The 26,554-nt window shown below is 45.4% G+C and overlaps 1 protein-coding gene across 2 annotated transcripts in view; it reads right to left on the bottom strand.

The window, feature by feature from the left end:
- The window catches only part of PTCD2 (pentatricopeptide repeat domain 2), a 44,200-nt gene that overhangs the window by 7,914 nt on the left and 9,732 nt on the right, over positions 1 to 26,554 (bottom strand). For both annotated transcript variants that reach the window (XM_068248320.1, XM_068248330.1), the window contains exons 4-9: positions 22,600 to 22,708; positions 15,808 to 15,886; positions 13,383 to 13,474; positions 10,245 to 10,358; positions 5,551 to 5,625; positions 3,141 to 3,254 (exon numbers count right to left, since the gene is read on the bottom strand). In XM_068248320.1, the coding sequence (XP_068104421.1) occupies positions 3,141 to 3,254; positions 5,551 to 5,625; positions 10,245 to 10,358; positions 13,383 to 13,474; positions 15,808 to 15,886; positions 22,600 to 22,708 (583 nt within the window). The remainder of the gene's footprint in view (positions 1 to 3,140; positions 3,255 to 5,550; positions 5,626 to 10,244; positions 10,359 to 13,382; positions 13,475 to 15,807; positions 15,887 to 22,599; positions 22,709 to 26,554) is intronic.

The following is a 26,554-nucleotide window of genomic DNA, read 5'->3' as shown; positions in this document are numbered from 1 at the left end:
TATATATATATATATATATATATATATATATATATATATATATATATATATATATATACACATATATATATACACATACATACATATATACACACACATACACACACATATACACACCACTTCCTGGTTAGCGGCCATGTGTTTTGTTTGTAAACACTGCCTAAAACTGGCGATTAAAAGCCAGGATCGTGGCGGGGAGCGGCGGAAATGGCAAAGAGGGATCCAGGAGATCACAGTGACTCGATTGGTATGTTTTTTATTGTACAAATCGGACAGTACAGATTCTCTTTAAGAAACTTCACTTATCTATGCAAAAGAGCTTCTCTGAGCTCTCCGACCCAACTTGGGTCAGCTACAGTGCTATTTTCTGAAGCACTTATACATCAAGGACAAAGTGAGACACAGCTTCAGATAAGGTTTTACTGCAGGGGGGTTCAAAGGGTCATTAGCTCTGCTCTGTTTCATAGTTCATAGATTAAAATACAGTGTGTGGCTCGTAATTGCAAATATGACAAAATGATGTAGGGTTATTAAAAAATTAAAAAAAACCTATACAACTGAAAATAAAAATATCAGACTCATTTCTTTGCTACTCATGTTCTATTACTTATCAGTACTACACATATAGTTACATAGTTACTCCGGCTGAAAAAAGACATACGTCCATCGAGTTCAACCAGTATAAAGTACAACACCAGCCTGCTCCCTCACATATCCCTGTTGATCCAGAGGAAGGCGAAAAAACCCTTACAAGGCATGGTCCAATTAGCCCCTAAAGGGAAAAATTCCTTCCCGACTCCAGATGGCAATCAGATAAATTCCCTGGATCAACATCATTAGGCATTACCTAGTAATTGTAGCCATGGATGTCTTTCAACGCAAGGAAAGCATCTAAGCCCCCTTTAAATGCAGGTATAGAGTTTGCCATAACGACTTCCTGTGGCAATGCATTCCACATCTTAATCACTCTTACTGTAAAGAACCCTTTCCTAAATAAATGGCTAAAACATTTTTCCTCCATGCGCAGATCATGTCCTCTAGTCCTTTGAGAAGGCCTAGGGACAAAAAGCTCATCCGCCAAGGTATTATATTGCCCTCTGATGTATTTATACATGTTAATTAGATCCCCTCTAAGGCGTCTTTTCTCTAGACTAAATAAACCCAGTTTATCTAACCTTTCTCGATAAGTGAGACCTTCCATAATACTGTATTATAAACTTTTTTTTTTTTGCTTCACGGTCACTTTAACCTAACTTACACAGGCCCGACAAGCCCTGCACCCTGCGTCACCCAGATCTTTACTTTGCAAAGACAAAAGACCAATTAACCAGAAATAGATGCAAGTTGTCCAAATCAAGTTAACAGGAAGTGAACTCCGTAAATGACAACAGTGACTATGCAGTTAATCCTGACAGAATATTTATTGTAGAGATGTAATGCACTATTGAGGGCTTACTTCATCTACTGTAGCAATGCTCAGAGTGGTGGTACTGGTTATAAAAGCGTTCGTACCCAAAACGTCTAAAACTTCCAGCATGACGGGCACGCTCTGTATGTACAGGGTGGGCCATTTATATGGATACACCTTAATATGGCCATTTATATGGATACACCATTTTATGTGAATGGTGAAGTTAAAGCGGTTTAAAACTCTGACAAAATATGCAACAAAAATGTGTTTTCCTACTTTTTATAACCCATACAATTATCATATTTGCTTTTGTGCACAAGTATTATAATTCATGTATAAATTATAACTTCCCAAAGGTAAGTTTATTTACTTTGAAAGCTGCTGGAGCATTTTATTCATAACTGTTATAATTCTGTTTTAAATGCAGCCATCAGTGATTTCTGACCTGTGTTTCACTCCAGGACTCATTAGCATAAGTTTCTGCACAGCCAGAGAATGTTTACTTAATTGTATCAAGTAAAGAATGTATACAGAAGATAAGCTAATCACCACTTCAGATGCGGCAGCCCCTGCAGGAGAAAAAGTCAGTCCTGTGATGTAACCCTTTAAAGGGAAGGTTCAGGGAGGGTGGAGAAAAAATAAAAATCAATTTCCACTTACCTGGGGCTTCCTCCAGCCCGTGGCAGGCAGGAGGTGCCCTCGCCGCCGCTCCGCAGGCTCCCGGTGGTCTCCGGTGGCCGACCCGACCTGGCCAGGCCGGCTGCCAGGTCGGGCTCTTCTGCGCTCCAAGTCCTGGCACTTCTGCGTCCCACGCCGGCGCGCTGACGTCATCGGACGTCCTCCGGGCTGTACTGCGCATGCGCAGTAGTTCTGCGCCTGCGCAGTACAGCCCGGCGGACGTCCGATGACGTCAGCGCGCCGGCGTGGGACGCAGAAGTGCCAGGACTTGGAGCGCAGAAGAGCCCGACCTGGCAGCCGGCCTGGCCAGGTCGGGTCGGCCACCGGGAGCTTGCGGAGCGGCGGCGAGGGCACTTCCTGCCTGCCACGGGCTGGAGGAAGCCCCAGGTAAGTGGAAATTGATTTTTATTTTTTCTCCACCCTCCCTGAACCTTCCCTTTAAATGCTGTTTTACTAAAAAAACAAAATATTGTGTTAGTATATTATATGCTGTAAATAATCATTTAGAGCAAAGAAGAAATACTGGGTTATATTCCACTTTAACAAACAAAACCACCGCTATTGGTCTGACACTAAACCACATTGGATAGATCCCTCCAAGACCGTTGGGACAAAAAAATTCATGGTATAATGTGGTATATGGGGTGTATCCATAGATAAGGTGTATCCATATAAATGTCCCAACCTGTATACTAAATTTACAGTAAAATGGATACTCTAGAGCAAGGGTGTCAAACTGAATACAAAGAGGGCCGGACATTGAACACTGGGACCTAGTCGCAGGCCAACCTCAATGTCTACTGGCCACCTTTCCTCCCTTATAAAGTTCCCTGGTGTCTAATGGCTCCCCTCCAACCCCTATACAGTTCCACAGTGTCTAGTGGTCCTCCCTCCCCTATATCACTGGTGTCTAGTGGCTCCCACCCTCCCCTATACAGTTTCCTAGTGTTTAGTGCTTTCTCCCCTACCTCCCCCATATGACTTCCCTGGAGTTCTAGTGGTTCACCTCCAATATAGCTTCCAGGGTTTGACATGTATGCTCTAGACTCACCACTTCTTGAGACAATTCCAGCTTCTTCAAGAACTCATATTTTTGTGGACTAATGGCAGCCTCCAGTATCTGCAGCACCTTCTCCGGATACTCCATACCAGAAGCTATCAGAACCTGGAGTACAAAGGCACAAAGTAAGCAGCGAGAATCACTATTGTCTTCAGGCACTTTAACGTGAAAATAAAACCCAGTATTTATGACCCTTGTACACATGTATGCATATTCAGGTAGCTAAAATGTGTGTCCCTAAAAGCCCATACACATGCTAGATAGATGTGACACGACGGAGATCGGGATCTGATCCCTCGGGCAACATCGCTGGCCTGAGATTGGACACAGTTGGTCTGCAGGCCAACAACATGTTCTGTTGCAATATATGGGGAGGGGGAGGGGTGTTAAAAAAGCCGACAGAGCAGCACTTCGCTCGCACCATGTGAGGTGACATTTGTGCCGCTTCATCAGCTGAGTTGATCCACCTTGCAGAACCCTAGGCGGTCAGTCAGCGGCCGATGTACACACATAAGATTATCGGCAGATGCGGTCATTATCACCTTCCTCAGCCGACTTATCTAGTGTGTATATGAGCCTAAAAGGGAATCTGAAGTGAAAATTAACTTATGAGATAATGACTTGTATGTGCAGTACAGCTAAGAAATAGAATATATACGTAGCACAGATGAGTTTCATATTGTTTCCAGTACAGGAAGATTTCAGAGACTTCAGTTATCTATGCAAAAGAGCTTCTCTGAGCTCTCTACCAAGCTTGGTCAGCTACAGTGCAGTTTCCTGAAGCACCTATCGCAACCTGTCTCTCACTGTTTAATCTTGAAGGTTTTAATGCAGGGAAGTTCAAAAGGTTATCTCTGCTCTGTTTCATCATTTAAAAAACAGAGTGTAGTTTGTCCACTGCAAATATAAGAGAATGATGCAAAAGAAAAAGCTATACAACTAAAAATAAAAATACAAGACTTTTCTTTGCTACTAATGTTCTATAATTATCCATACTACACATACAATGCATTATATCATAAGGTTATTTATTTCGCTTCAGTATCACTTTAAGACTTTACCATCAGGGACTGTATGCACGTTTATCTCATTGGTCGAATTGGTTTCCCATTAAGGCTGGTTTCACAGTGGGACGTTAAAGTCCCACGTTACAGCAGCTAGTAACGCAGCCTAACTCACAGCACTGTAAAATCAATGTGCTGTTCACAGTGCACACGTTGCATTACATAGTAACGCAGCACGTTTCAACAAAGTGCTGCATGCTGTACGTAATACTGGGCTAAGCCACGTTAGACTGTTTGCACCTGCTCAGTAATATTGGAGGAGGAGGTCTCCCCTCCTTCTCAGCGGCCAGCCACATGGCTAATTAATATTCACTGCACTGTGGTGACTCCTGGTGGGACTGTAGTGTTGTCCGGATCATGAACGAATCGTTCTTTTGATCCGGATTTTTTTTGTGAGACGAATCATCCGGATCATCACAATGAAAGATTCGGTTCACAGTGGATGTCTGTCTGGAAGAAACAGGAACATACAGAATGTACAGTGCAGGGAAAGGCCTGTGCTGCTAGTCATTTCACCCCCAGTCTGCTTCCCTAGTAAAATGATTCAAATGATTCGGTTCAAAGATCCGGATCTTTTCAATGATCCGATTCAAATGATCCGAATCCTTAAAAAGATCCGGACTTCCTATCACTAACCTGGAGCGGCTGCTTTGAGAGCTGCATAATGCGGCTCAATCTGACGTCCAACTTCAACACCACCATGCGTTGCGTTAGGGGCACGTTATGTGACCTTAACGTCCCCTAAAACGCAACGTCTTGGTGGGAAAGTAGCCTAAAGCCAAGAGGGGCAAAAGAACAAAAATTATCACCTTTCTCTATTAGGGCAGGTTCACAAACCAAAGTGGTGGAGACAACTTCTATCTAGTCCTCCTGTAGCAAAGCATAGAACTTCACAAGTGGTTGCATTCACTAAAAATGTTTAAAACTTACGTGCGCACAGAACACACAGATATTTTACCAGTTGAATAAACAGGAAAATCAAATGTTTTTATTGTGCCGTGTATGGGCACCATACTGCAAACTACATAAACCAGTGCTTATACAAGACAATATACTCTGTGCAGCACTGCAGAAGAGGTCGGTGATATAGAAGTACTAAAGAATAGTAATGTGTGTATAACACGAGTTACGCACGCTATTCAACGGATGATACACAATTTGCATAACTCACGTTATAGTTTATGTGTATAGGCAGCGGGAGTAGAACGCAAGTAATACATCTTTTTGTTACACAGTTTGAATAACAACCAGTAAAATCTACATGCGCGTGTCAATTGTAACTTTTTTGTGGCTGTATCCCAACCTCACGTATCTCGGTATAGAAGACTGTTACTTACTGACAGGTTGCAGCAGAGCGAGTGGTGTTTTCTCTCGATCTTCTGTAAAGCATGCAAGGCCTTCTTATACTCTCCCTGTTGAGGAATAGGAGAAAATAAAATTAGAAATAATGGTCAACTATAAAGCTACATATTCTGACAAAACTCTATTTCCATCATTGCTGTGTCCTCAGAATGTGCACAGCAGACACCCAGGAATATAAGACGCACCTAGGTTTAGAGGACAAGAACCAGGGAAGAAAAAATATATACTAAACCTGGTGGGCATACGTTCCAGGAAAGTCCCCTTCTGTCCCTTGTGCCCCCATGGAGAAATATACTAAACCTGGTGCGTTCCAGGAGCGTCTTATAGATGTTCTGCCCCAATTATTATGTCCCCAGTATGACCTGTTCTGTTCCCCGTGTATCCCACTCATCCTGTATCTCCCTTAGCCTGTGTATAATTAGCAGTGTTGGGAGCATGTCTCACCTAATCCATGGCTTCCATGGCTCCCTCGGCAATCGCCAACCTCTCATCTCCGGCGCTGCTCTCCTCTACTGCCGCCTTCTGTTGATGGAGGCATCAGCAGACGCCGACACTAGAGGAGCAGTGCCGGAGTTGAATGCTAAAATGTAGCACAGGAACCTGTCACGACTCTCTCTTACCAAGCTTATACTGCTAAACTAGCTACTAAGGATAGTCAATGAGATGCAAATAATTCTGAGTTGATGCAGGATCATGCAAATGTATGTAGCTTGAAAATAGACCAATCAAATCTATGATTTGCATCTCATTGACCTGCTTTACTGGTGGCACCCATCAGAGGGGCAGCTGAATAGTGCAGGTATAATTCACTTCCCAATAGAGCATCTTCTCCTCTGGCTCTTTTATCAAGAAATGAGCCATCACAGAAAGACATCACTATTGCTGGCATAGCAAGGAGAAAACAGCATGCGGTGGTCAAGCTCTGACAACTCCCACCTATCATAAATGCTAAGAAAAGACTGGCTTTTAAAAAACTAAATGCCTGAAATGTTTAATAAATGTACATTCACATCTCTTAGAACCGCATGGCCTGCACACTGCACTCAGCTCTACCCCCTGCTAAGTTTTTCCTGCCATGTACCAACAGCAGGAGATGAGGCTGTCTGATAAGCAAACAGACCAGGGAGCTGATCTATGTCACAGCTGCACTGAACCAGAGTGACAGAATGGTGGCTTATGTAGACATAAAAAAGTAAGTTAAGGTCCGTACACACGCCGGACTGGAGGCAACGACGGGTCCGTCGTCACCTTCCGCTGGGTGAGCGTTCCAACGACAGTCCGGCGTGTGTACGCACTGTCGGCGGACTGATACGGCTGCTTCTGAGCGATCCGCCCGGCGGATTGCTCAGGAACAGCCGTATCAGTCTGCCGACAGTGCGTACACACGCCGGACTGTCGTTGGAACGCCCACCCAGCGGGAGGTGACGACGGACCCGTCGTTGCCTCCAGTCCAGCGTGTGTACGGACCTTAAAAAGGTATCCATACACTATGTCGATTTCCTGCCGATATAAAGCAGATTCAATCACTGATGAAATCTGTTGTGAAATAGTTAACGCAAATGTTGACTGATCTAATGATTTCTAACCAAAATTGATCGATTCAGTGGATCTGTCCATTTGGAAAATTTTGCTAGATCGCCGGCGGGTCGGGAGCGTGTCATCAGCAGCGTTCAATTCGGCGACCAGCGCAGCAATACATCACCTGTCTGCCGGTGCGTGTCCCCGGGTCCGTGCTGTCCCTTTCTCTGGCTTGCTTTCTTCTCCATCTCCTCTTCTTGTCCTGTCCTGTGAGAAGGGGACGTTCAAACAGTAGAGCGCCCTCTACTGTTTGAACTTCCGCCCTGTACAGGAAGTGAAGAGATGGAGAAGGCGGCCAGCAGGAGTAAGGGACAGCAGGAACCCGGGGATTCATGCCGGCGGACAGGTGATGTATTGCTGCTGGCCGGGGGAGGAGAGGCAGGCAGAGGCACTTCCACAGGTTAGGCAATCGCACCCAGGACATGCGCCTGAAGGGAGCCCCATGCCGCATGTACTGTAAGTTCATGCCTGCCGCTCACCTAAAAGCCCCCTCTCAGGCTGAGGCTCTTCCTGGTCAGCAGTGCAGTGCAGGCACTGACCCAACAGCACATGTCCTCGATCACGCACCCGGGAGAGCTCTGTGCATGATGTCAATCGTGATCCCATGCACAGAGCACTCCTGTGCCGCCAGGTCAGCGCCTGCGCAATACTGCCGACCAGGAGGAGCCTCAGCCTGAGCGGGGCTTTTTTGTAGGTGAGTGGAGCCTGGAGCCGGAGGGGGCTGGAGGGGTATGACATAAGCTGGACTCACCAGGACTGTCACGTGTTGTATTCAGTGGTACTGGGTGTGGTGAAACTAATGTAGCCTTTAGTTTGCAGTCTGCTGTGTCGGCAGAAGAAACAAGTGTTATCTAGTTAGCTTTGCGTACAAAATGTTTCTGAATCATTAATTCAGTTGGTGAAAGGCCTCGTATGTTTAGTTTAGGCCATATGCCGTACTGCCCCACTCACAGGCTTCTCTGCCTTGAAGGCAGTACACCTTATTGTTTAAAAACAATGAAGATTGTTAAAGACCATTAAACCAACCTATAGGATTACATTACGTATTGTAATTATTCTTAAACAGCGAATGGTAGTACCAATGGCCGTTTGATTACATTACATAATGTGATTGTTCTTATATAGGTTGGCTTAATGGCCTTTAACAAACTTCATTGTTTTTAAACAATAAGGCGTACTGCATTGGAGGCAGAGAAGCCCGTGAGCGTGGTGGTACGGTATATGGCCTAAACTTAAGGCTCTAGGCCCTGCATATGACACTCGCCCCAGGCCTATTGTACTGTAAGGCTGCCTCTGATGGAGGGAGCTATAAACCGTTTTGGTGGTTGGCGACACCGTAGACATGAGGTAACAGCAAGCACATACATGAGTAAACATAGATATGAAGTAAGAAATGCATTGTCTACACTTTTACTCATACAGAGAATGTGGCATTTTACACTAAACAGCTCTCTGTGGCTATTACAAACCCATGCACTACAGCCACTTCCAGGCCTAGCTGCTCTGTGACCTGGCAGGACTTCTGGTTTTTACACAGATAACGTTACTTTTTAACCACCCTGGCGTTCTGATTAAATCGCCAGGGTGGCTGCGGGAGGGTTTTTTTTAAATAAAAAAAAAAACTATTTCATGCAGCCAACTGAAAGTTGGCTGCATGAAAGCCCACTAGAGGGCGCTCCGGAGGCGATCTTCCGATCGCCTCCGGCGGCAAGAGATAACACGGAAGGCCGCAATGAGCGGCCCTCCGTGTTTCGCGAGTGGAGTGACGTCATGGACGTCAGCCGACGTCTTGACGTCAGCCGCCTCCGATCCAGCCCTTAGCGCTGGCCGGAACTGTTTGTTCCGGCTACGCTGGGCTCGGGCGGCTGGGGGGACCCTCTTTCTCTGCTGCACGCGGCGGATCGCCGCGCTGCAGCGGCGATCAGGCAGCACACGCGGCTGGCAAAGTGCCGGCTGCGTGTGCTGCTTTTTATTTCGTGCAAATCGGCCCAGCAGGGCCTGAGCGGCAGCCTCTGGCGGTGTTGGACGAGCTGAGCTCGTCCAGACCGCTCAGCAGGTTAATAAAAACCGGTAGAAAGGATAACTATGCTAAGGAGTTAGAATGTAGGGCTTTATTCTAGATCATGAAAGACTGCAAATCTCCTTTAACCTCCCTGGAGTTCTATTAAGATCGCCAGGGCGGCTGCGGGAGGGTTTTTTTTAAATAAAAAAAAAACAAAACAAAAAAAACTATTTCATGCAGCCAACTGAAAGTTGGCTGCATGAAAGCCCACTAGAGGGCGCTCCTGCAGCGTAATTCCGATCGCCTCCGGCGATCACAATTAACAAGGAAGGCTGCAATGAGCAGCCTTGTTTTGCTTGCCTTGTTGCCATGGCGACGAGCAGAGTGACGTCATGGACGTCAGCCGACGTCCTGACGTCAGTCGCCTCCGATCCAGCCCTTAGCGCTGGCCGGAACTGATTGGTCCGGCTGCGCAGGGCTCGGGCGGCTGGGGGGATCCTCGATCAGGTAGCACACGCGGCTGGCAAAGTGCCGGATGCGTGTGCTGCTTTTTATTTGATAAAAATCGGCCCAGCAGGGCCTGAGCGGCACCCTCCGGCGGTAATGGACGAGCTGAGCTCGTCCATACCGCTCGGGAGGTTAAAGGACAACTGTAATGAGAGGGATATGGAGGCTGCCATATTTATTTTCTTTTAAGCAATACCAGTTGCCTGGCGATCCTGCTGATCCTCTAAAACTTTTAGCCATAGACCATGAACAAGCATGCAGCAGATCAGGCGTTACTGACATTGTCAGATCTGACAAAATTATCTGCATTCTTGTTTCTGGTGTTCCAGACATTACTGCAGCTAAATAGACCAGCAGGGCTGCCAGGCAATCTGCATTGTTTAAAAGGAAATACATATGGCAGCCTCCATAATTTTCTCACTACAGTTGACCTTTAATAAAGAATATAAAAAAAAGGGTGTCTACTTCCTCTAGCAGTCATCTTCACAGCATATGATTTATAATACAGTGTGTGTGTGTATAATATACTATAAGGCATCAACCACAGACAGTATAGTAATAAGATCTTCAGCGATTCCATACCTGTTTTATAGCAAGAGAAACTATAAAACACAAGGACAGTCTTGATAATGCTACTCTGTTCATGGAAGCTTCACCTAGCACACTCATAGCAGTCTCCAATGATTGTGGACTATTCTAGAAGGCAGAAACCACAGATTAGCATATAAAACTGTAAATACACTTTCTATCTACCTCAAAATTATTTAGTGTGAAACGCTAATATTTTAGTAACCTGACAAAAGTATTTTTAGAAATAGAATCAGAATTACTGTATATTCTGGTGTAGAAGACTATTTTTTTAACCCTTGAAAAGTCAGGAGGAGTCTTACTTGCCGGCTGTCATTGATGCCGGGTGATACGCCCTATCCAGTTACCGCCTCTCAGATCTCGCTGCCGAGGACTGTAGTGAAGCGGCGCAGGCACACATGTGCGAGATCTGAGAGGCAGAGGAGGTGGTAAATAGGATACAAGGGTGGGCCAGAGGGGTGAAAGAGGCGTGTTTCATGGGCACAGCGCGATCTATTCTTCCATACCGCTCTGATAAACAGGTAAACAAGGAGAGCTGACCAATGCACTTATGGACAGGTAGAGTTGACCAACCCAAACAGTCGATCGCCTATATACTGTTATATACTGGGTACCAAATACAGTACAGCACCAGTATCTGTTCATACATAGCACCAGTATAATGTTTGTTTTTTTTATTTGGTGTGCATTGGAAGAGGGGTAGTCTTACAGTATGCGGCGAGTATATCGCAAACTCTACATTTTAACTGGAAAAGTTGGGGGGTCGTCTTATACACCGGAATATACAGTACTTTATTTGGGCAGCATGGTGGCGTAGTGGTTTGCGCCCTTGTCTTGCAGCACTGGGTCCCCGGTTCAAATCCCAGCCAGGTCAACATCTGCAAGGAGTTTGTATGTTGTCCTTGTGTCTCCCTTTATTTCACTTACGGCTAACACTATTCCTGCTGCTGGACGTCTTCAGAGTTCCTCCTGTTCCCATTTTTTCCAATATCTTACTGGCCAGCCCAGCAGTTAAATACACAAAGCAGGAAAGGCCCATGGCTGTGCACAAGCACATTTGAACTGGGCAAGTGCAAATTATGAACTTAGCACCCCGAGTGAAAGAAAGCACTCATGCATGAGGGAAAACATGCCCAGTTCAGATACGCATGTGCAGGGCCGGTTCTAGTGACAACCTGAGTTGAATGGGAGAAAAGTATTTGAACTTACCTGGGGCTTCTTCTAACTCCCTGTAGTCCATCAGCTCCTGCGCCGGCCCACCTGACCAATCTGCTGTGAAATCCACATGTGCCGTTACGGACCACGTGCCTCCATCATTCACCTTGCCAGAGGCGTTCTGCACAGGCGCAGTTACAGTCTTCATGGACTGCACATGCACAGAATACATCCGGGTACAGTAGATTAATCGGGGAGTTGAGCTGCCAAGACTGCGCATGCACAGTAGCGGATAGCCAAGTCACGGACACGGCAGCACAACAGAGGGGACTGGAAAAACACTGAGGGAGCCGACGGACTACAGAGGACTGGAAGAAGCCTCAAGTAAGTAAATCCTTTTCTCCCATGCATCTCAGATACACTTTCAGTACTCAGGTTTTTATTGACAAGACAAAATACAACTGTAATCTATTAGGAACATGTATGGGCTCTTCGATTTAAAAAAAAAGTAGCAGAAACCTCTTGCTCAAGCGAAGAACTGTATAAGATGAAACTCGATATCTGGGATCTTCACAGCTCAGTAGAGCCTCCTGAGGAGGTTCCACCCCAAGAGAGAACAGGGGAGGATGCAGTGATAGAGGGTTAATACTGGAGGAGACTGGTGCACTCTTTTCTGGAGAGGGGAGTACAAAAACATTCAAGGAAAACAACAGACGTTTGCTGACACCTACTGGACTAGTAGAGTATTTTGAGGTTTCATGCATAACAGAGCTTAAATAGAACCCGAGGTAGGTATTTAAAATGTTAAGAGAACACAGAGGCATATCCTGTGCGCTATGACATGCCTCTGTGTCTCTGTATTGCCGCCTCAAAGTCCCCCCCCTGGGGTCTGCTGTGCCCCCCTGGAAAAAGCACAATCTCCTTGCTGCTAGCCGTGTATTTACCTCCATCCTGTCATTCTAGCTGGGCTCCCCCACCTCTGTCCGCCTCCATGAGCTTCCTCCAATCGGAAGCTAAGCTGTGACCTGGGACACACTCACACACACACATATATATACACACAACCACAGGAGCTATGTGATGGCTGCTTACTCTAAAGTTTTGAATGAACATAATTGCAATCACTGTCAGCAGAACAACATCTATGTTAGGTCAGAGAAGGCAGCTTACTTCTATGACATGAATTTTAACAGACACAGGCACAAAGTGGCTGCATCTCTGCAGATAATCCTAAGGCCTGAAACCCATTGGCGGCGCTTCGCAACGGATCGCTAAGCGCCAGCCACAATTTGGCTCCACATCCCTTCAATGCGATCCAGGAACGCTCCAAAAAATGCTGCAGCGCCAACGCCACATGAGCCAGCCTCATAGGATTCCACTGCTGTACGGCTTTGCCAATCTCAGCCAAAATGCTAACTCTAGTGCTGCTTGCGTGTCCCAGGACTAAAGCAGTAATGACGAATCTATATAAGTAGCCTGAACCAATCAAAACGTCAGTAAGGCTTAGTTTTCATCTAAAATCAAAATCGATGACGCCAGCGATTTTGTGGGTGATTTTTTCTTCTTCTCCCGGCGCCCGAGTGGGGGCTGCTGTGCGTTTTTCACTCCCTGACGCAAGTCAGGAAGTGAACTCTTTGATACAGAAAATAAATAAATACAATGTATTCATTCTTAAAAACGCGAATGCAATCGCTGCACAAATCGAGTTTGTGAGCGTTCTGCGTTTTTCCTATACCTTCCATTGAGGCAAAACGCCTCACAAATGGTACAGGCACCGCTTTGCTAAGTGGATCGGAAACGAACCGCTCAGATGTGAAACGCTCTCATAGGGAATCATTACACAAGCGGTTTGAGGGCGATTTTGAAAATGTTTGTGGCTTCCTGGTAAACATGCCCTGTTGGTGGTACTCAAGGACAGGGTTGGGAAGCCCTGGATAAGATGATGCCAGGTATCAAAAACACACACAACAAACTTACCAGTTCATAGCAAATGGCAAAGGCCATAAGATAGGTGTACTTGTTGAAGGCTACCCTCTGGGTCTTCATCTCTAGCAATGCTTCCAGTCCTTCTGTAGAAGGTTAAGAGAGGAGTGCATAGTTTCATGCAATATACAAGCATATTATTTACCTATGTGCATTCAAATTTATAAGTACCAAAAATATTTCTAACAATTAAGAACATTGTTATCACTACTTTTAGGTGTTGCTCGTGTGCCTTAGCAATACATGACACGGCATAGTGGTTAGCACTCTCGCCTGGCAGCGATGGGTCCGGCTGGGATCCAAGCCAGGGCACTACCTGCACAGAGTTTGTGTGTCCTCCCTGTGTCGGCTTTGGTTTCCTCCAGGCACTCCAGTTTCCTCCCACATCCCAAAAACATACAGATAAGTTAACAGACTTCCCCTCAATTTGGCACTAGACTACAATGAACACATAACTATGGTAGGGATTTGATTGTAAACTCCTCTAACGGACAGTTAGTGACAAGACTATGCACTCTGTAAAGCACTGCTCAAGATGTTGACACTACTTAAATACTAAATAATAATAACCACCCTCCCACAAACAGCTTGAATTATATACAAGATTTAGGAAGAGCAATTAGTGGCAAAAAAAATACTGCATGTACTCGCATATATACCAACCCGTGTATAAGCCGAGGGACCCACTTTCCCCCCAGAAACCAGGAAAAGTGATTAACTCACGTATAAGCCCCCTTCCCAGTAGCCAGATGTGCCCCCAGTACAAGTCACCCTTCCTCCCCATAGCCAGGTGTGCCCCAAGGATGATACAGCTGTGTCTCAAGAAGCCACTAGATGGCATGATAGATATGAGATACAGTGATTGCCACACAGGAAGAATCACTGGTCATTGCACCGCTGACACATTGCTTGCACACTGCTCCACAAGCCAGAGGACAAAAGTAGTCTTGAGCAGCACACTCTGCTGGCAAGAGCAGTATCACTAGTGCACAATCCTTACATTCCTCTGCTAGGAACAAAATCTGCTCTAACATCCGTTCTGCTCCACTGACTCGCATATAAGCTGGGCAAGGGTAATTTGTCTGCACATTTTTTGTGCTGAAAAATTAGGCTTGCACTGGAGTATATAAGGTATTTTTTCGAGAGAGGGTCAAGAAAATGTTCAAGTGTTTTGAAATGTAGAAATTAAGTCAAATAAATAAAAACCTTTGTTACACTTGCACATGAGTTACATGAAAATTTGAGAATTCATTTAATTCAACTTTATTGTATTATGCTTTCTAAAACCCATCTATAGCCAGGCTTGAAATTCAAACAGCAGTGTTTGTGCTGCAAGTACAGCACTGCTCTGCCAGTCTAACCTGCCACAACCATTTTTCATAGTGTACTGGTGAGCTCCCTGCTGATCCTCAGGCAGTCCTTACTTTTTACAATAACACAATACAATTACATAGGACTCAGCGCATAGCTATGTCTCAGATCAATACAGGGTTGCAGACTGGACTGTGTTACAGAGGAAACAGTCAAGTGTTCATAAATGTCACACAGCGTTAAAGGGACATTACAGCTTTAAACAAATGGTGTACAAAATAGTGGCACATTTATTCAATGCTCATGTGAGTTTCAACGTTGCTCAGTCCCACCTGACTGCTGCTGCCTGTCACACGATCATCCCCTTCCCCTCCCTTCCACTGACTCATGCGGTCAGCTCTGCTAAAGAATACAGCAGAGTCATCAGAAGAGTGTGTGTGTGTGTGGCGTGTGTGGCGTGTATGTATGTGTGGTGTGTGTGGTGTGTGTGTGTGTGGTGTGGCATGCGTGTGTGGTGTGTATGTATGTGTGGTGTGTGTGGTGTGTGGCGTGGCGTGTATGTATGTGTGGTGTGTGTGTGTGTGGTGTGGCATGCGTGTGTGGTGTGTATGTATGTGTGGTGTGTGTGGTGTGTGGCGTGGCGTGTGTGGTGTGTATGTATGTGTGGTGTGTGTGGCGCATGGCGTGGTGTGTGTGGCGTGTATATATGTGTGGTGTGTGTGTGTATGTGTGCTGTGTGTATGTGTGGTGTGTGTGTGTGGCGCGTGTGTATGTATGTGTGGTGTGTGTGTGTGTGGCGCGTGGTGTGGTGTGTGTGTGGCGCGTGGCATGTGTGGCGCGTGGCGTGTGAGTGGTGTGTATGTATGTGTGGTGTGTGTGCTGTGTGTGGTGTGCGTGCGTGTGTGGTGTGTGTGTGGTGTGTAGGGGGGGCGAGGAGGGATTGGGCTAGTGATCATGTGCAAACAAGGCCAAGTTGAGCTGCACAGTTTCACTGGAATTTTGATTTGGCTTTATGAAAGTGGAATAATTATACTCATTGTATATTTATATATGTGGATCTACTACAAGGTCAGTTTGATGCAACATACTAGACGGCAGGTCTACTTACTTTCATACTGTTTATGCTGGTGAAGAATTTCTAGCAGTATATTGAATGACGTGGGATCAGAAAAGGCTCCTCTATAAGACTGGAAATGCCAACAAAATGAAACAGATGAGAAATATAAGAATCACATTAACAAAGGCAGACTATATTAAGGTGTAACGCCACTTAAAAAATAAAAAATAAGAGCATAAACAATTTGTAGTATAGTGTTAAAGATGTCCTTACGATTTCATTTTAAAGTGAGCTACAATTTCTTAAGATTGCCAACATGACATTCAGTTGCTGGTATTTGCAATCCTGGAGACAGTGTACGGTAGGCTAGGGTCACAGTGGCAGTTGCTTTCCCTGTAACCAGGGCTGTGGAGTCAGATGTATGGAGTCGGAGTACTTTTTGGGTACCTGCTGTCAGAGTCAGGAAAAAGAATGCACCAATTCCACTCTGCATCTGCTGGTGACATCATGAATGAACTACCTTTGTTTCACCAGCAGATGTAATCATTCTCCTCAGGGATTTGGCAGCATAAACTTTTCTCTGCCCACCAGAAGAGGGCTCACTCCTCCAGGAATGGTTATTTCTCCACAGACTTGCTAGGAGGAGGTCTGGACTGTCACATGATCTCCCAGCATGGTATTCAAGACACACCTGAACATTCACCTGTTGCTAGCTCATTGTTCCTTGTTCTAGCCATCCTGTTCCAAGTTCTTTGTTACTGGGGAAGTTCCTAGTTAGGAAGTATCCTGTATCCCTATTCTCTGTAGCCCTCCAGTGTATGACCTTGTGCTTGTATTATTGACGATTCTTTGCCTAAGCGATTACTGGTATTGTTTGATCTCCTGGTTATGACTTATACTTGTTGACCTGCCGCCTGCTTGCTCTTTGTGTCCTGCATTTCGTGTTGTATATATATCTCTTGTGTATATATTGTATATATTTATCAGATTCCAGGATCAGTGTGCACACATTATATACACTGGGTTTGCTCTGCATAAATCCCCTTATGCAGGGAGGCCCTTGTATATACACTGGATTATGTGTACGCTATTGAATACATTTGCCTGCAAGACAATGGCCTCAATTCACTAAGATCATGCTGGAGATAATAAGGCAAGAGAAAACTTACCTCCACACAGTGAGAGAGTTATCTTACCTCTTCATTCCTTATGCTGGATGCACACGGTGCGTTCACGCACTCGATTTCCCGCTCGATTCCCGTCGATTCGTATTTTTCCAACATGTCTGATTTGGATTTCGATGGATTGTTAGGTCGATTCGCATGCAAAGTATGCCGAATCGACCTAACGATCCATCGAAATCCAAATCGGACATGTTGGAAATAAACGAATCGACGGGAATCGAGCGGGAAATCGGGTGCGCGAACGCACCGTGTGGATCCAGCATCAAGTTACCTCCTCTGTAGTTATTTTCACACGCAGTTAATTAACAACCTGTCTTTAACTCTGGAGTTATTTTAAAGGGAAGGTCCAGGGACAGTTGGTAAAAAATAAAAATCCGAATCCACTTACCTGGGGCTTCCTCCAGCCCGTGGCAAGCAGGAGGTGCCCTCGGCGCCGCTCCGCAGGCTCCCGGTGGTCTCCGGTGGCCGACCCGACCTGGCCAGGCCGGCGCCCAGGTCGGGCCTCTTCTGCGCTCCATTGTGCGTTCCACGCCGGCGCGCTGTCGTCATCGGACGTCCTCCGGGCTGTACTGCGCAGGCTCAGCCTGCGCAGTACAGCCCGGAGGACGTCCGATGACGTCAGCGCGCCGGCGTGGAACGCACAATGGAGCGCAGAAGAGGCCCGACCTGGCCGCCGGCCTGGCCAGGTCGGCCACCGGGAGCCTGCGGAGCGGCGCCGAGGGCACCTCCTGCCTGCCACGGGCTGGAGGAAGCCCCAGGTAAGTGGATTCGGATTTTTATTTTTTACCAACTGTCCCTGAACCTTCCCTTTAACCGGTTCAGCGCCACAGTGCCGAAAATCTCATGCATCCGAGCAACGTTCACCTCCCATTCATTCGCCTATAACTTTATTGCTACTTATCACAATGAATTGATCTATAGCTTGTTTTTTCCGCCACCAATTAGGCTTTCTGTGGGTGATACATTTTGCTAAGAGCCACTTTACTGTAAATGCATTTTAACAGGAAGAATAAGAAAAAAACGGAAGAAATTCATTATTTCTCAGTTTTTGGCCATTATAGTTTGAAATTAATATACGCTACCGTAATTAAAACGCATGTATTTTATTTGCCCATCTGTCCCGGTTATTACACCATTTAAACGATGTCCCTATCACAATTTATGGTGCCGATATTTAATTTAGAAATAAAAGGTGCATTTTTTCAATTTGCGTCCATCACTATTTATAAGCTTATAATTTTAACCACTTTACCCCCGCGCGTACGTATTTCTCCGCCCCTTTTTCCATCCTTTAAAAACCAGGGACGGAGAAACACGTACTTTCCGCGTTCCCGACGCTGTCCGCGCTCCCGCTCGTAAACACGCCGCCCGCCGCTAGTAAAACCGCCGCCGCCCGCTCGCCCGGAGATCAATGAACGGGAAAATCCATTCCCGTTCGTTGATCTAAGCCCCACAATGACCCGCTGCTCTCCTATGGGCAGCGCGATCATTGTGAGAAGAAACTCACGTGTCCAGCCTCCTTATTCTTCCTCCAAGCTTCCGGAAGGAGGCTTGGAGGTCGCAATAAAGCAAAAAGTTACTGTGGCCATCTTGTGGCCAAATAGTAAACTACACCCTACACATTTTTCACATACAAATAAATGACTTTTACACAAAAAATTAACTCATTACCTCCCACACTCCCCATTTTTTTTTTTTTAGTAATTAAAAAAAAATTCAAAAATTTACAATTAAAAAAAATACATAATTAGTTACCTTAGGGACTGAACTTTTTAAATATTTAAGTCAAGAGGGTATAACACTGTTACTTTATAAACTATGGGCTTGTAATTAGGGATGGACGCAAAACTGAAAAAAATGCACCTTTATTTCCAAATGAAATATTGGCGCCAAACATTGTGATAGGGACATAATTTAAACGGTTTTATAACCGGGACAAAAGGGCACATAAATTTCATGGGTTTTAATTACAGTAGCATGCATTATTTAAAAACTATAATGGTCGAAAACTGAAAAATAATTTTTTTTTTCCCCACATTTTTCCTATTTTCCCATTAAAACACATTTAGAAAAAAATAATTCTTGGCATAATGTCCCACCTAAAGAAAGCCTAATTGGTGGCGGAAAAAACAAGATATAGTTCATTTCATTGCGATAAGTAATGATAAAGTTATAGACGAATGAATGGAAGGAGCGCTGAAAGGTGAAAATTGCTCTGGTGGTCAGGGGGTAAAACCCCTCAGTGGTGAAGTGGTTAAATAATATAATAACATATTCTCTTGACATGCATATTTAAAAAGTTCAGACCCTTGGGTAACTATTTATGTTGTTTTTTTTTTTTTTTTTTAATTTTTTTTTTTTTTTTTTAATAAAAAAAGTGTATGTGGGTAATTTTTGGTGTAGGAGGGAAACTGCTAATTTTAAATGTAAAATAATGTTTTTTTTTAATCAAAAATGTATGTGGGTGCAGTTTACTATTTGGCCACAAGATGGCCACAGTGAAAAAAGTCCTAGATGCGAACCAGCTCGCATCTAGGAACTAAAATGCTGAGGAGTTGTTTCCTGGGGGCAGAAATACCGCGCTCTCTGGAGAGAAAGCGTCGGTATTTCTGCGGGGAAGTTAGATCGGTGAATGGGAATTATATTCCCATTCACTGATCGGGGGGCTAGCGGCGGGCAGCGGGAGCGCGCGCGGGGGCGCGCCCGATCGCGCGCACGAGCCGGCGGCAGCACCAGTGCCTATCTGGACGAGGAAGCTCGTCCAGATAGGCCGAACTGGTTAAGGATTGAAGAGTAAACTTAAAAGATAGAAGAGTTAACTTTATGTTTGCCTGAGGTAAAATGAGGTAACTTTAGGTTTGCCTGAGGTAAAATGTTTCCTGAATACGATATGCCTCATCACCATGGTGACCACTCTAGAAACGTTATTAAAGACAGGAGATAAGAGTGAATTGAGGCCATTGTCTTGCAGGCAAATTTATTCGATAGGCATACATGCACAACTACAATAATCAGGTATGAACAGACAATTCTGTTCATACCTGATCATTGTGGTTGTGCATGTATGCCTATTGAATACATTTGCCTGCTAGATATTGTTAATTGTTGCTGTGCATGAGTTTAATGCACAGCATTTACAAATAAATCTCCATTATTCTTTATTCCTGGTTTTTCAGTTCTTTCCTAATCCGTGACATTTCTGCCTTGTTGCGGGTTTGTGCGTTGCTCCATGTAATTAATAACACCGACTCCTAATAAATGTAAACTTTAAAAGAAAAAATATGATACAGCATAATATTGTTATAGTAAACATTCTGGCATAGTAAACTGCCGCTCCAGGTCCCAACCAATCTCTATTAAAAGTCTATGGGAGCCAAGCATGGTATAGTAAACGCTGATATAATAAAACTCCCGTTATAGTAAACAGGTTTTTTGGCCCCTACATGATGCCGACTCTGGATATAGTAAACAGTGGGCGGTGCATGCATCACATGTCAGTGTGAAACCCATGGTCGGCTGCTCTCTTCAGGCTGGTTGCAAGTGAGTTGATGCCTGATAACATTTGTAAGACAAGAAAAATGGCACTGGGGCTGGACATACAGTACTGTACAAATAAGCAGCCTGGGGGAAATGAGGACGAATGTGAAAGTAAACAAGAGGATGCTGCATTATCACTTCCACTTTGCAATCACTGATAAAAGTATCATCACAGTCCTCTCACAGGATTGTACGCAGTTCTCGGTATCTCTTCCCTTGTTAGCAATGACGCTCTGGAAGCACGTGGAGCGCAGTACAGGCTACATTCACTTGTAGTGCAGATCAGAGAGGGCCTACTCACTGCAAAAACTAAGGAGAGTGGAGAGGAGAGTGCCATGTCCAGCCTGTGGAGGTATCGGAGCCACTCACAGGAGACGAGTGGCTGCTTCTATTTAGTGACGGGTGCAATTTTTTATGGAGCCCTGGAAACTGTACCAGCAATTTGTCCAGCCTGGCTATTTAGCCATATGGTATACTTAACCTTGTAGTCCACCAAATGTGCAAGTGCTTGACTGTAACTCCAATGGGAGGAAAGAGTTGGTTCTTTGCAGCAGAGAATGCACCAGGGTATGCTGGGCCATTTCTAGGACAATTTCTGATATAGTAAATCACTTTTCCTGGTCCCTTGGAAATTTACTTTAACAAGATTATATGTAAAATGTTCTACTTCTCAGTTAATTGTAATCACAAATAACATACATACAGTTATAGCTGAGCTTAGTCCACAGTTAAATTATTCAGCACTTCACAACTTCAATGGTTTATTGCTCGGTCATACAACTTCGCACCCAAATGAATGTTACCCTCTTTTCATCTCACCATTAGGGCCTTCTTTTGGTGTGATCTGATTGATGCTGCAATTGTTATTTATTTTTATTAATTAAATAAGAGCACTTTTTTTCTTATCCCTCCCCCCTTTAAATTGGCCCTAAACTAAGACACATACATTACATAGACATAGGGCCATGTCAGGGCTTCGATTGTGAGCCCATCCGAGGAACAGTTAAGCGACTAGGAAATTCTCTGTGCAGTGCTGCGGTAGATGTCAGCTCTATATAAATACATTTACGGATGTAAATAAAGAAAACAGCCTGCCAGCGCAAATCAGCTGCTGGCAGGCTGATTGCTGGAACTGTCTGTTTACAATGACGGGAGCTCGTGCGATTGCGAGCTCACGTCCAATCTTGCTCCTCACAAGATGATGCCACATGGCGTGATGGAGGAACAGTGTAGACACTCTGCGCCCGACAAACGGTGTTAGGCAGTCACAGAGAGGTTAAAGTCAGATATATATATCTGATTGTGACTGTATATTTGATACGTACACAAGAATTTTTTATAAATAACATCTCTGATGTAAGAATAAAGCCTGATGTGTAGTTGTGTCACTAGTAGGGATGGTCATTGAGATGCAAATAATTCTGCGTTAATGCAGGTTTATGCAAATTTACCTTTGCTCATGAACTCAATTTGATAAGGTATAGGCCTTCTCCTTCAAGGTGGCAGGGCTACCCCCTGTAATCCTGCTCCAGTAAATCTTATTATACAGACGACATGCTGGGGCATTGACAATGACAGGCCAGGATCGATGACAGGGTAAAGTGTCAGCTTCCTGGCCAGCAGCTTTTTATTCCCAAAAGCAGATGCCATCTTATTATAGCTTTAAAATTCCTAAGCGTTGGCAGTGATGAGATGCCTTTTATGTGACATACTTTCAATCAACAAGACTGTAATAGGCAAATTAGAGGAGTCAGAGGAATCCTAAACTGAGGAGTTGGGAGTATTTTTGTACCGACTCCACAGCCCTGCCTTTAATAGCAGGAAATCAACAGAATGGGAAAGTCGCGTTGCAGGTTGTCCACACAGCCAACGGCGAGATACATAGAGGGCGGACTTCTCTTGTGCGGACTGGTCGCAGCTGGCTGAAGTTACAGGACCCGGTACCGGCAATACAGAAGACTGAGGACAGCGGCGTGGGAGTGATCTGTGCACATGGGGCTGGATAAAGCCCCAGGTATGTATAAAACTTTTAGTTTATATCATCTCTGGTACACTTTAATTACAAGTATGCTCACAGACAGACACCACTAGATTGCTCATTTTACAGATATGCATAAATTACCTTATCCATCATAAGTTCAAAAGCTGTATCTAGCAGGTCATACTCATAGCAGAGCCGCAGGAAGACAGGTCCGAAATTAAATTCAGGGATTTCCACCTTCACAAAATAGCTGCACAACAGGAAACATACAGGGGGGTTTATGAAACTACAGAGAAGAAAATGGTTTCATTTATCCAAGTCACTCTTGTTTTAGGCCAGTGATCTGCAAACTTGGCTCTTCAGCTTTTAAGGAACTACAAGTCCCACAATGCATTGCGGGAGTCTGACAGCCACAGTCATGATTCATAAAGGCAAATGCATTGTGGGACTGGAGAGCTAAGTTTGCAAATCACTGTTTTAGGCAATCAATTTCAAAGAGACTGCAAAATAATCTATATCACTCTTTTGCTTTAAAGGGAAGGTCCAAGCAAAATAAAAAAATGAGTTTCACTTACCTGGGGCTTCTACCAGCCTAATGCAGCCATCCTGTGCCCTCGTAGTCACTCACTGCTGCTCCAGTCCCCCGCTGGCAGCATGCCGACCTCGGAGGTCGGCTGGCTGCATTGCGTACATTTTTACGCATTCCCGCTAGTGCAGGAACAACACATACATTTTTGCGCGTTATTGGTTCAATGCGTACATTTTTTACGCATTGAACCACTAATGCGTAAAATTGTATGTGTTAATGTTCCTGCATTAGCGGGAATGCGTAAAAATGTACGCAATGCGACCCGCCGACCTCCGAGGTCGGCATGCTGCCAGCGGGGGACTGGAGCAGCAGTGAGTGACTACAAGGGCACAGGATGGCTGCATGGGGCTGGTAGAAGCCCCAGGTAAGTGAAACTCATTTTTTTATTTTGCTTGGACCTTCCCTTTAAAGAGACTCTGTAACAACAAAAACCTCCCCTGGGGGGTACTCACCTCGGGTGGGGGAAGCCTCCGGATCCTAATGAGGCTTCCCACGCCGTCCTCTGTCCCACGGGGGTCTCGCCGCAGCCCTCCGAACAGCCGGCGACTGTGCCGACTGTCAGTTCAATATTTACCTTTGCTGGCTCCAGCGGGGGCGCTGTGGCGACTTTCGGCATGGAAATAGACGGAAATACCCGATCTCCGTCGGGTCCGCTCTACTGTGCAGGCGCCGGAAACTTGCGCCTGCGCAGTAGAGCAGACCCGACGGCGATCGGGTATTTCCGCCTACTTCGGCGCCGAGAGGCATCAGAGCGCCTGCGCAGGAGCCAGGAAGGTAAATATTGCGTCACCGCTGCACGGAGGGCTACAGCGAGACCCCCGAGGGACGCAGGACGGCGTGGGAAGCCTCATTAGGATCCTGAGGCTTCCCCCACCCGAGGCGAGTACCCCCCAGGGGCCGTTTTGTCGTTACAGTTCCTCTTTAAGAAATCATCAATCTTTTGCAAACTCATTATGGATAAAAATTGTAGGCTCTCTCTCAATAATATCATTGCAGCAAAACCTCACATCTCTAGCTTCATTTAGCTTATGACGCAACCTTAAAGCGGACCTTAAGTCTGCATATGTCTCTACCTCAAAATGTGTCCTTTTAAATGCGAGCACCTAATGTATTATTTAGTACAGGTAGTTCCCGACTTACAAATCGACCCACTGATACTAACAGCCCACTGATCCTGTCATTTCAACCCGCGACCCCCTCCAACGCTCCCCGAACGACACTTTCCCATGCAGACTAGTGGGAACACAGTCTACATCTGTGCTTTTAACTCACCTCCCTGCTGGAGTCCAACGCTGTCTGTCCATCTCTTCCCCACTCATCTCTCCCCTAGAGCTAACACTTCCTTATGACACGTGGCTGACGTCATACCAAAGTGCCGGTACTAGGAAGAGAGATGATTGGTGAAGAGACAGACGGAAAGTGTCAGCCTCCAGCGCAGGAGTTAAAGTGTACCAGAGACGATAGAAAATAAAAGTTTTACACATACCCGGGGCTTCCTCCAGCCCCGTGCGCACAGATCGCTCCCACGCCGCCGTCCTTAGCTTTCTGTATTGCTGGTACCGGGTCCTGTAACTTCTATCAGTCGCGACCAGTCTCCGGCGAGATACGTAGAGAGCGCACTTCTCTTGCACAGGACTGGATGAAGTTTTGGGACCCGGTACCGGCAATACAGAAAGCTGAGGAAGGTGGTGTGGAAGAGATCTATGTGCATGGGCCTGGAGGAAGCCCCAGGTATGTAGAAAACTTATTATTTTCTATCATCTCTGGTTTCCTTTAAAAGCAAAAAGGAACACATGGAGGCACAAGGTGGACGCATGGAATTTGACAAAGATGTTCACATAAAGCGGAACTGTAAATTGGCATAAAACAAAGTGTTTCACTTACCTGGGGCTTCTGCCAGCCCCATGCAGCCTTCCTGTCCCATGCCGGTCTTCCACGGTCATCCGTTCTCCTGCCGCCAGCTTTCGTTACCGTGCTGTTAGCACAGGACACTATTGTCTTGTGCTATTGTGGGCTGGAACACGGAAAATGAGACGCGTGGCTTGGGGCGCGAAGGTGCAGTTGCCGTCGACTTACAAGTCGAAGGTATGAAAGTAGCTGGCAGTGGGAGAACGGAGGATCATGGAGGACCAGCGCAGGACAGGAAGGCTGCACGGGGCTGGTAGAAGCCCCAGGCAAGTGTTTTATACCAATTTACAGTACCCGCTCTAAAGCTGAAGCTTTTTGCATGTCTCCACAGGTATTTTTGCCCATTTATCTTTAGCAATGAGCTCCAAATCTTTCAGGTTGCAGGGTCTTCTTGCCATCACTTTGATCTTTAGCTCCCTCCACAGATTCTCAATTGGATTCAAGTCAGGACTCTGCCTGGGGCACTCCAAAACGTTAATGTTGTCTGCTAACCATTTCTTCATCACTTTTGCTGTGTGTTTTGGGTCATAGCCATGCTGAAAAGTCCATTAATGGCCAAGGCCTAGTTTCTCTGCAGACTACCTTATGTGTTCGTTGAGAATCCTCATGTATTGCTCATTTTCATGGTGCCGTTTACTGTGATTAGGTTCCCTGGTCCATTGGCTGAAAAAACAACCCCAAAGCATTAAGTTCCTACCAACATGGTTGACAGTGGGGATGGTGTGCTTTGGGTTGAAGGCTTCTCCTTTTTTTTTTTAAGCCAAATGAAGGAAACATCATTGTGACCAAACACAATTTTTGTTTCACAGAAGACCAGAAGTCTTCTTTGTCCAGATGAGCATTTGCAAAGGCCAAGCGAGCTTTTGTGTGCCTTATCTGGAGAAGTGGTGTCCTCTTTGTTCTGCATCAGTGGAACCGTGTGCAGTGTCCGTTGCATTGTCTGCCCTGAGACACCGCCACCAGCAGAGCCCAAATTCACCAGGATGGCCTTGATGGTGATCCTTGGATTCTTTATCACCTCTCTCACTATCCTCATGGCCAGCACATGTCACTTTTGCCTTCCGACCACGTCCTCTGAGATTTTCCACAGTGCAGAACATCTTGTATACTTTGCACTGTAGCCACTGGAACTGGAAAACATTTAGAAATGGCCTTGTAGCCCTTTCCTGACTTGTGAGCAGCCACAATGCGCAGCCGCAGGTCCTCACTGAGCTCCTTTGTCTTAGCCGTGAGGTTTCCCAAACCAACTGTAGAGAGCTGCTGTTTTTCACCTGTTAAATTGATTAAAACAACTGTTCCCAGTTAATCAGGGTAATTACGATGCTTTAGAACAGCTTGGACTATTTGGAATGGTACAGAACTTTGGATTTTCCCGCAGACTGACAGTTTGTAAAGGTTATGAATAATTTTGGACTGGACTGTTTTTTGCTCAAATTTAAATAAAAACTGAGAATTTTTTTTTCCACAATAATGCCTCTTGTATATCATCTTATCTTTTGGGAGACAACTATGTCATTTTCCATCAAAAAATTACTTGGAGGTTGAATAAAAGTAGCGTTAAGCTAAAATTTGACAGGGGTATGAATAATTATGGCCAGC

This window comes from Hyperolius riggenbachi, chromosome 1 (assembly GCF_040937935.1).
Source record: "Hyperolius riggenbachi isolate aHypRig1 chromosome 1, aHypRig1.pri, whole genome shotgun sequence".
Classification (NCBI taxonomy): Eukaryota; Metazoa; Chordata; class Amphibia; order Anura; family Hyperoliidae; genus Hyperolius; species Hyperolius riggenbachi.
The sequence above is the reverse complement of the archived record's forward strand: the minus strand, read 5'-3'. Positions and strand labels throughout refer to the sequence as shown.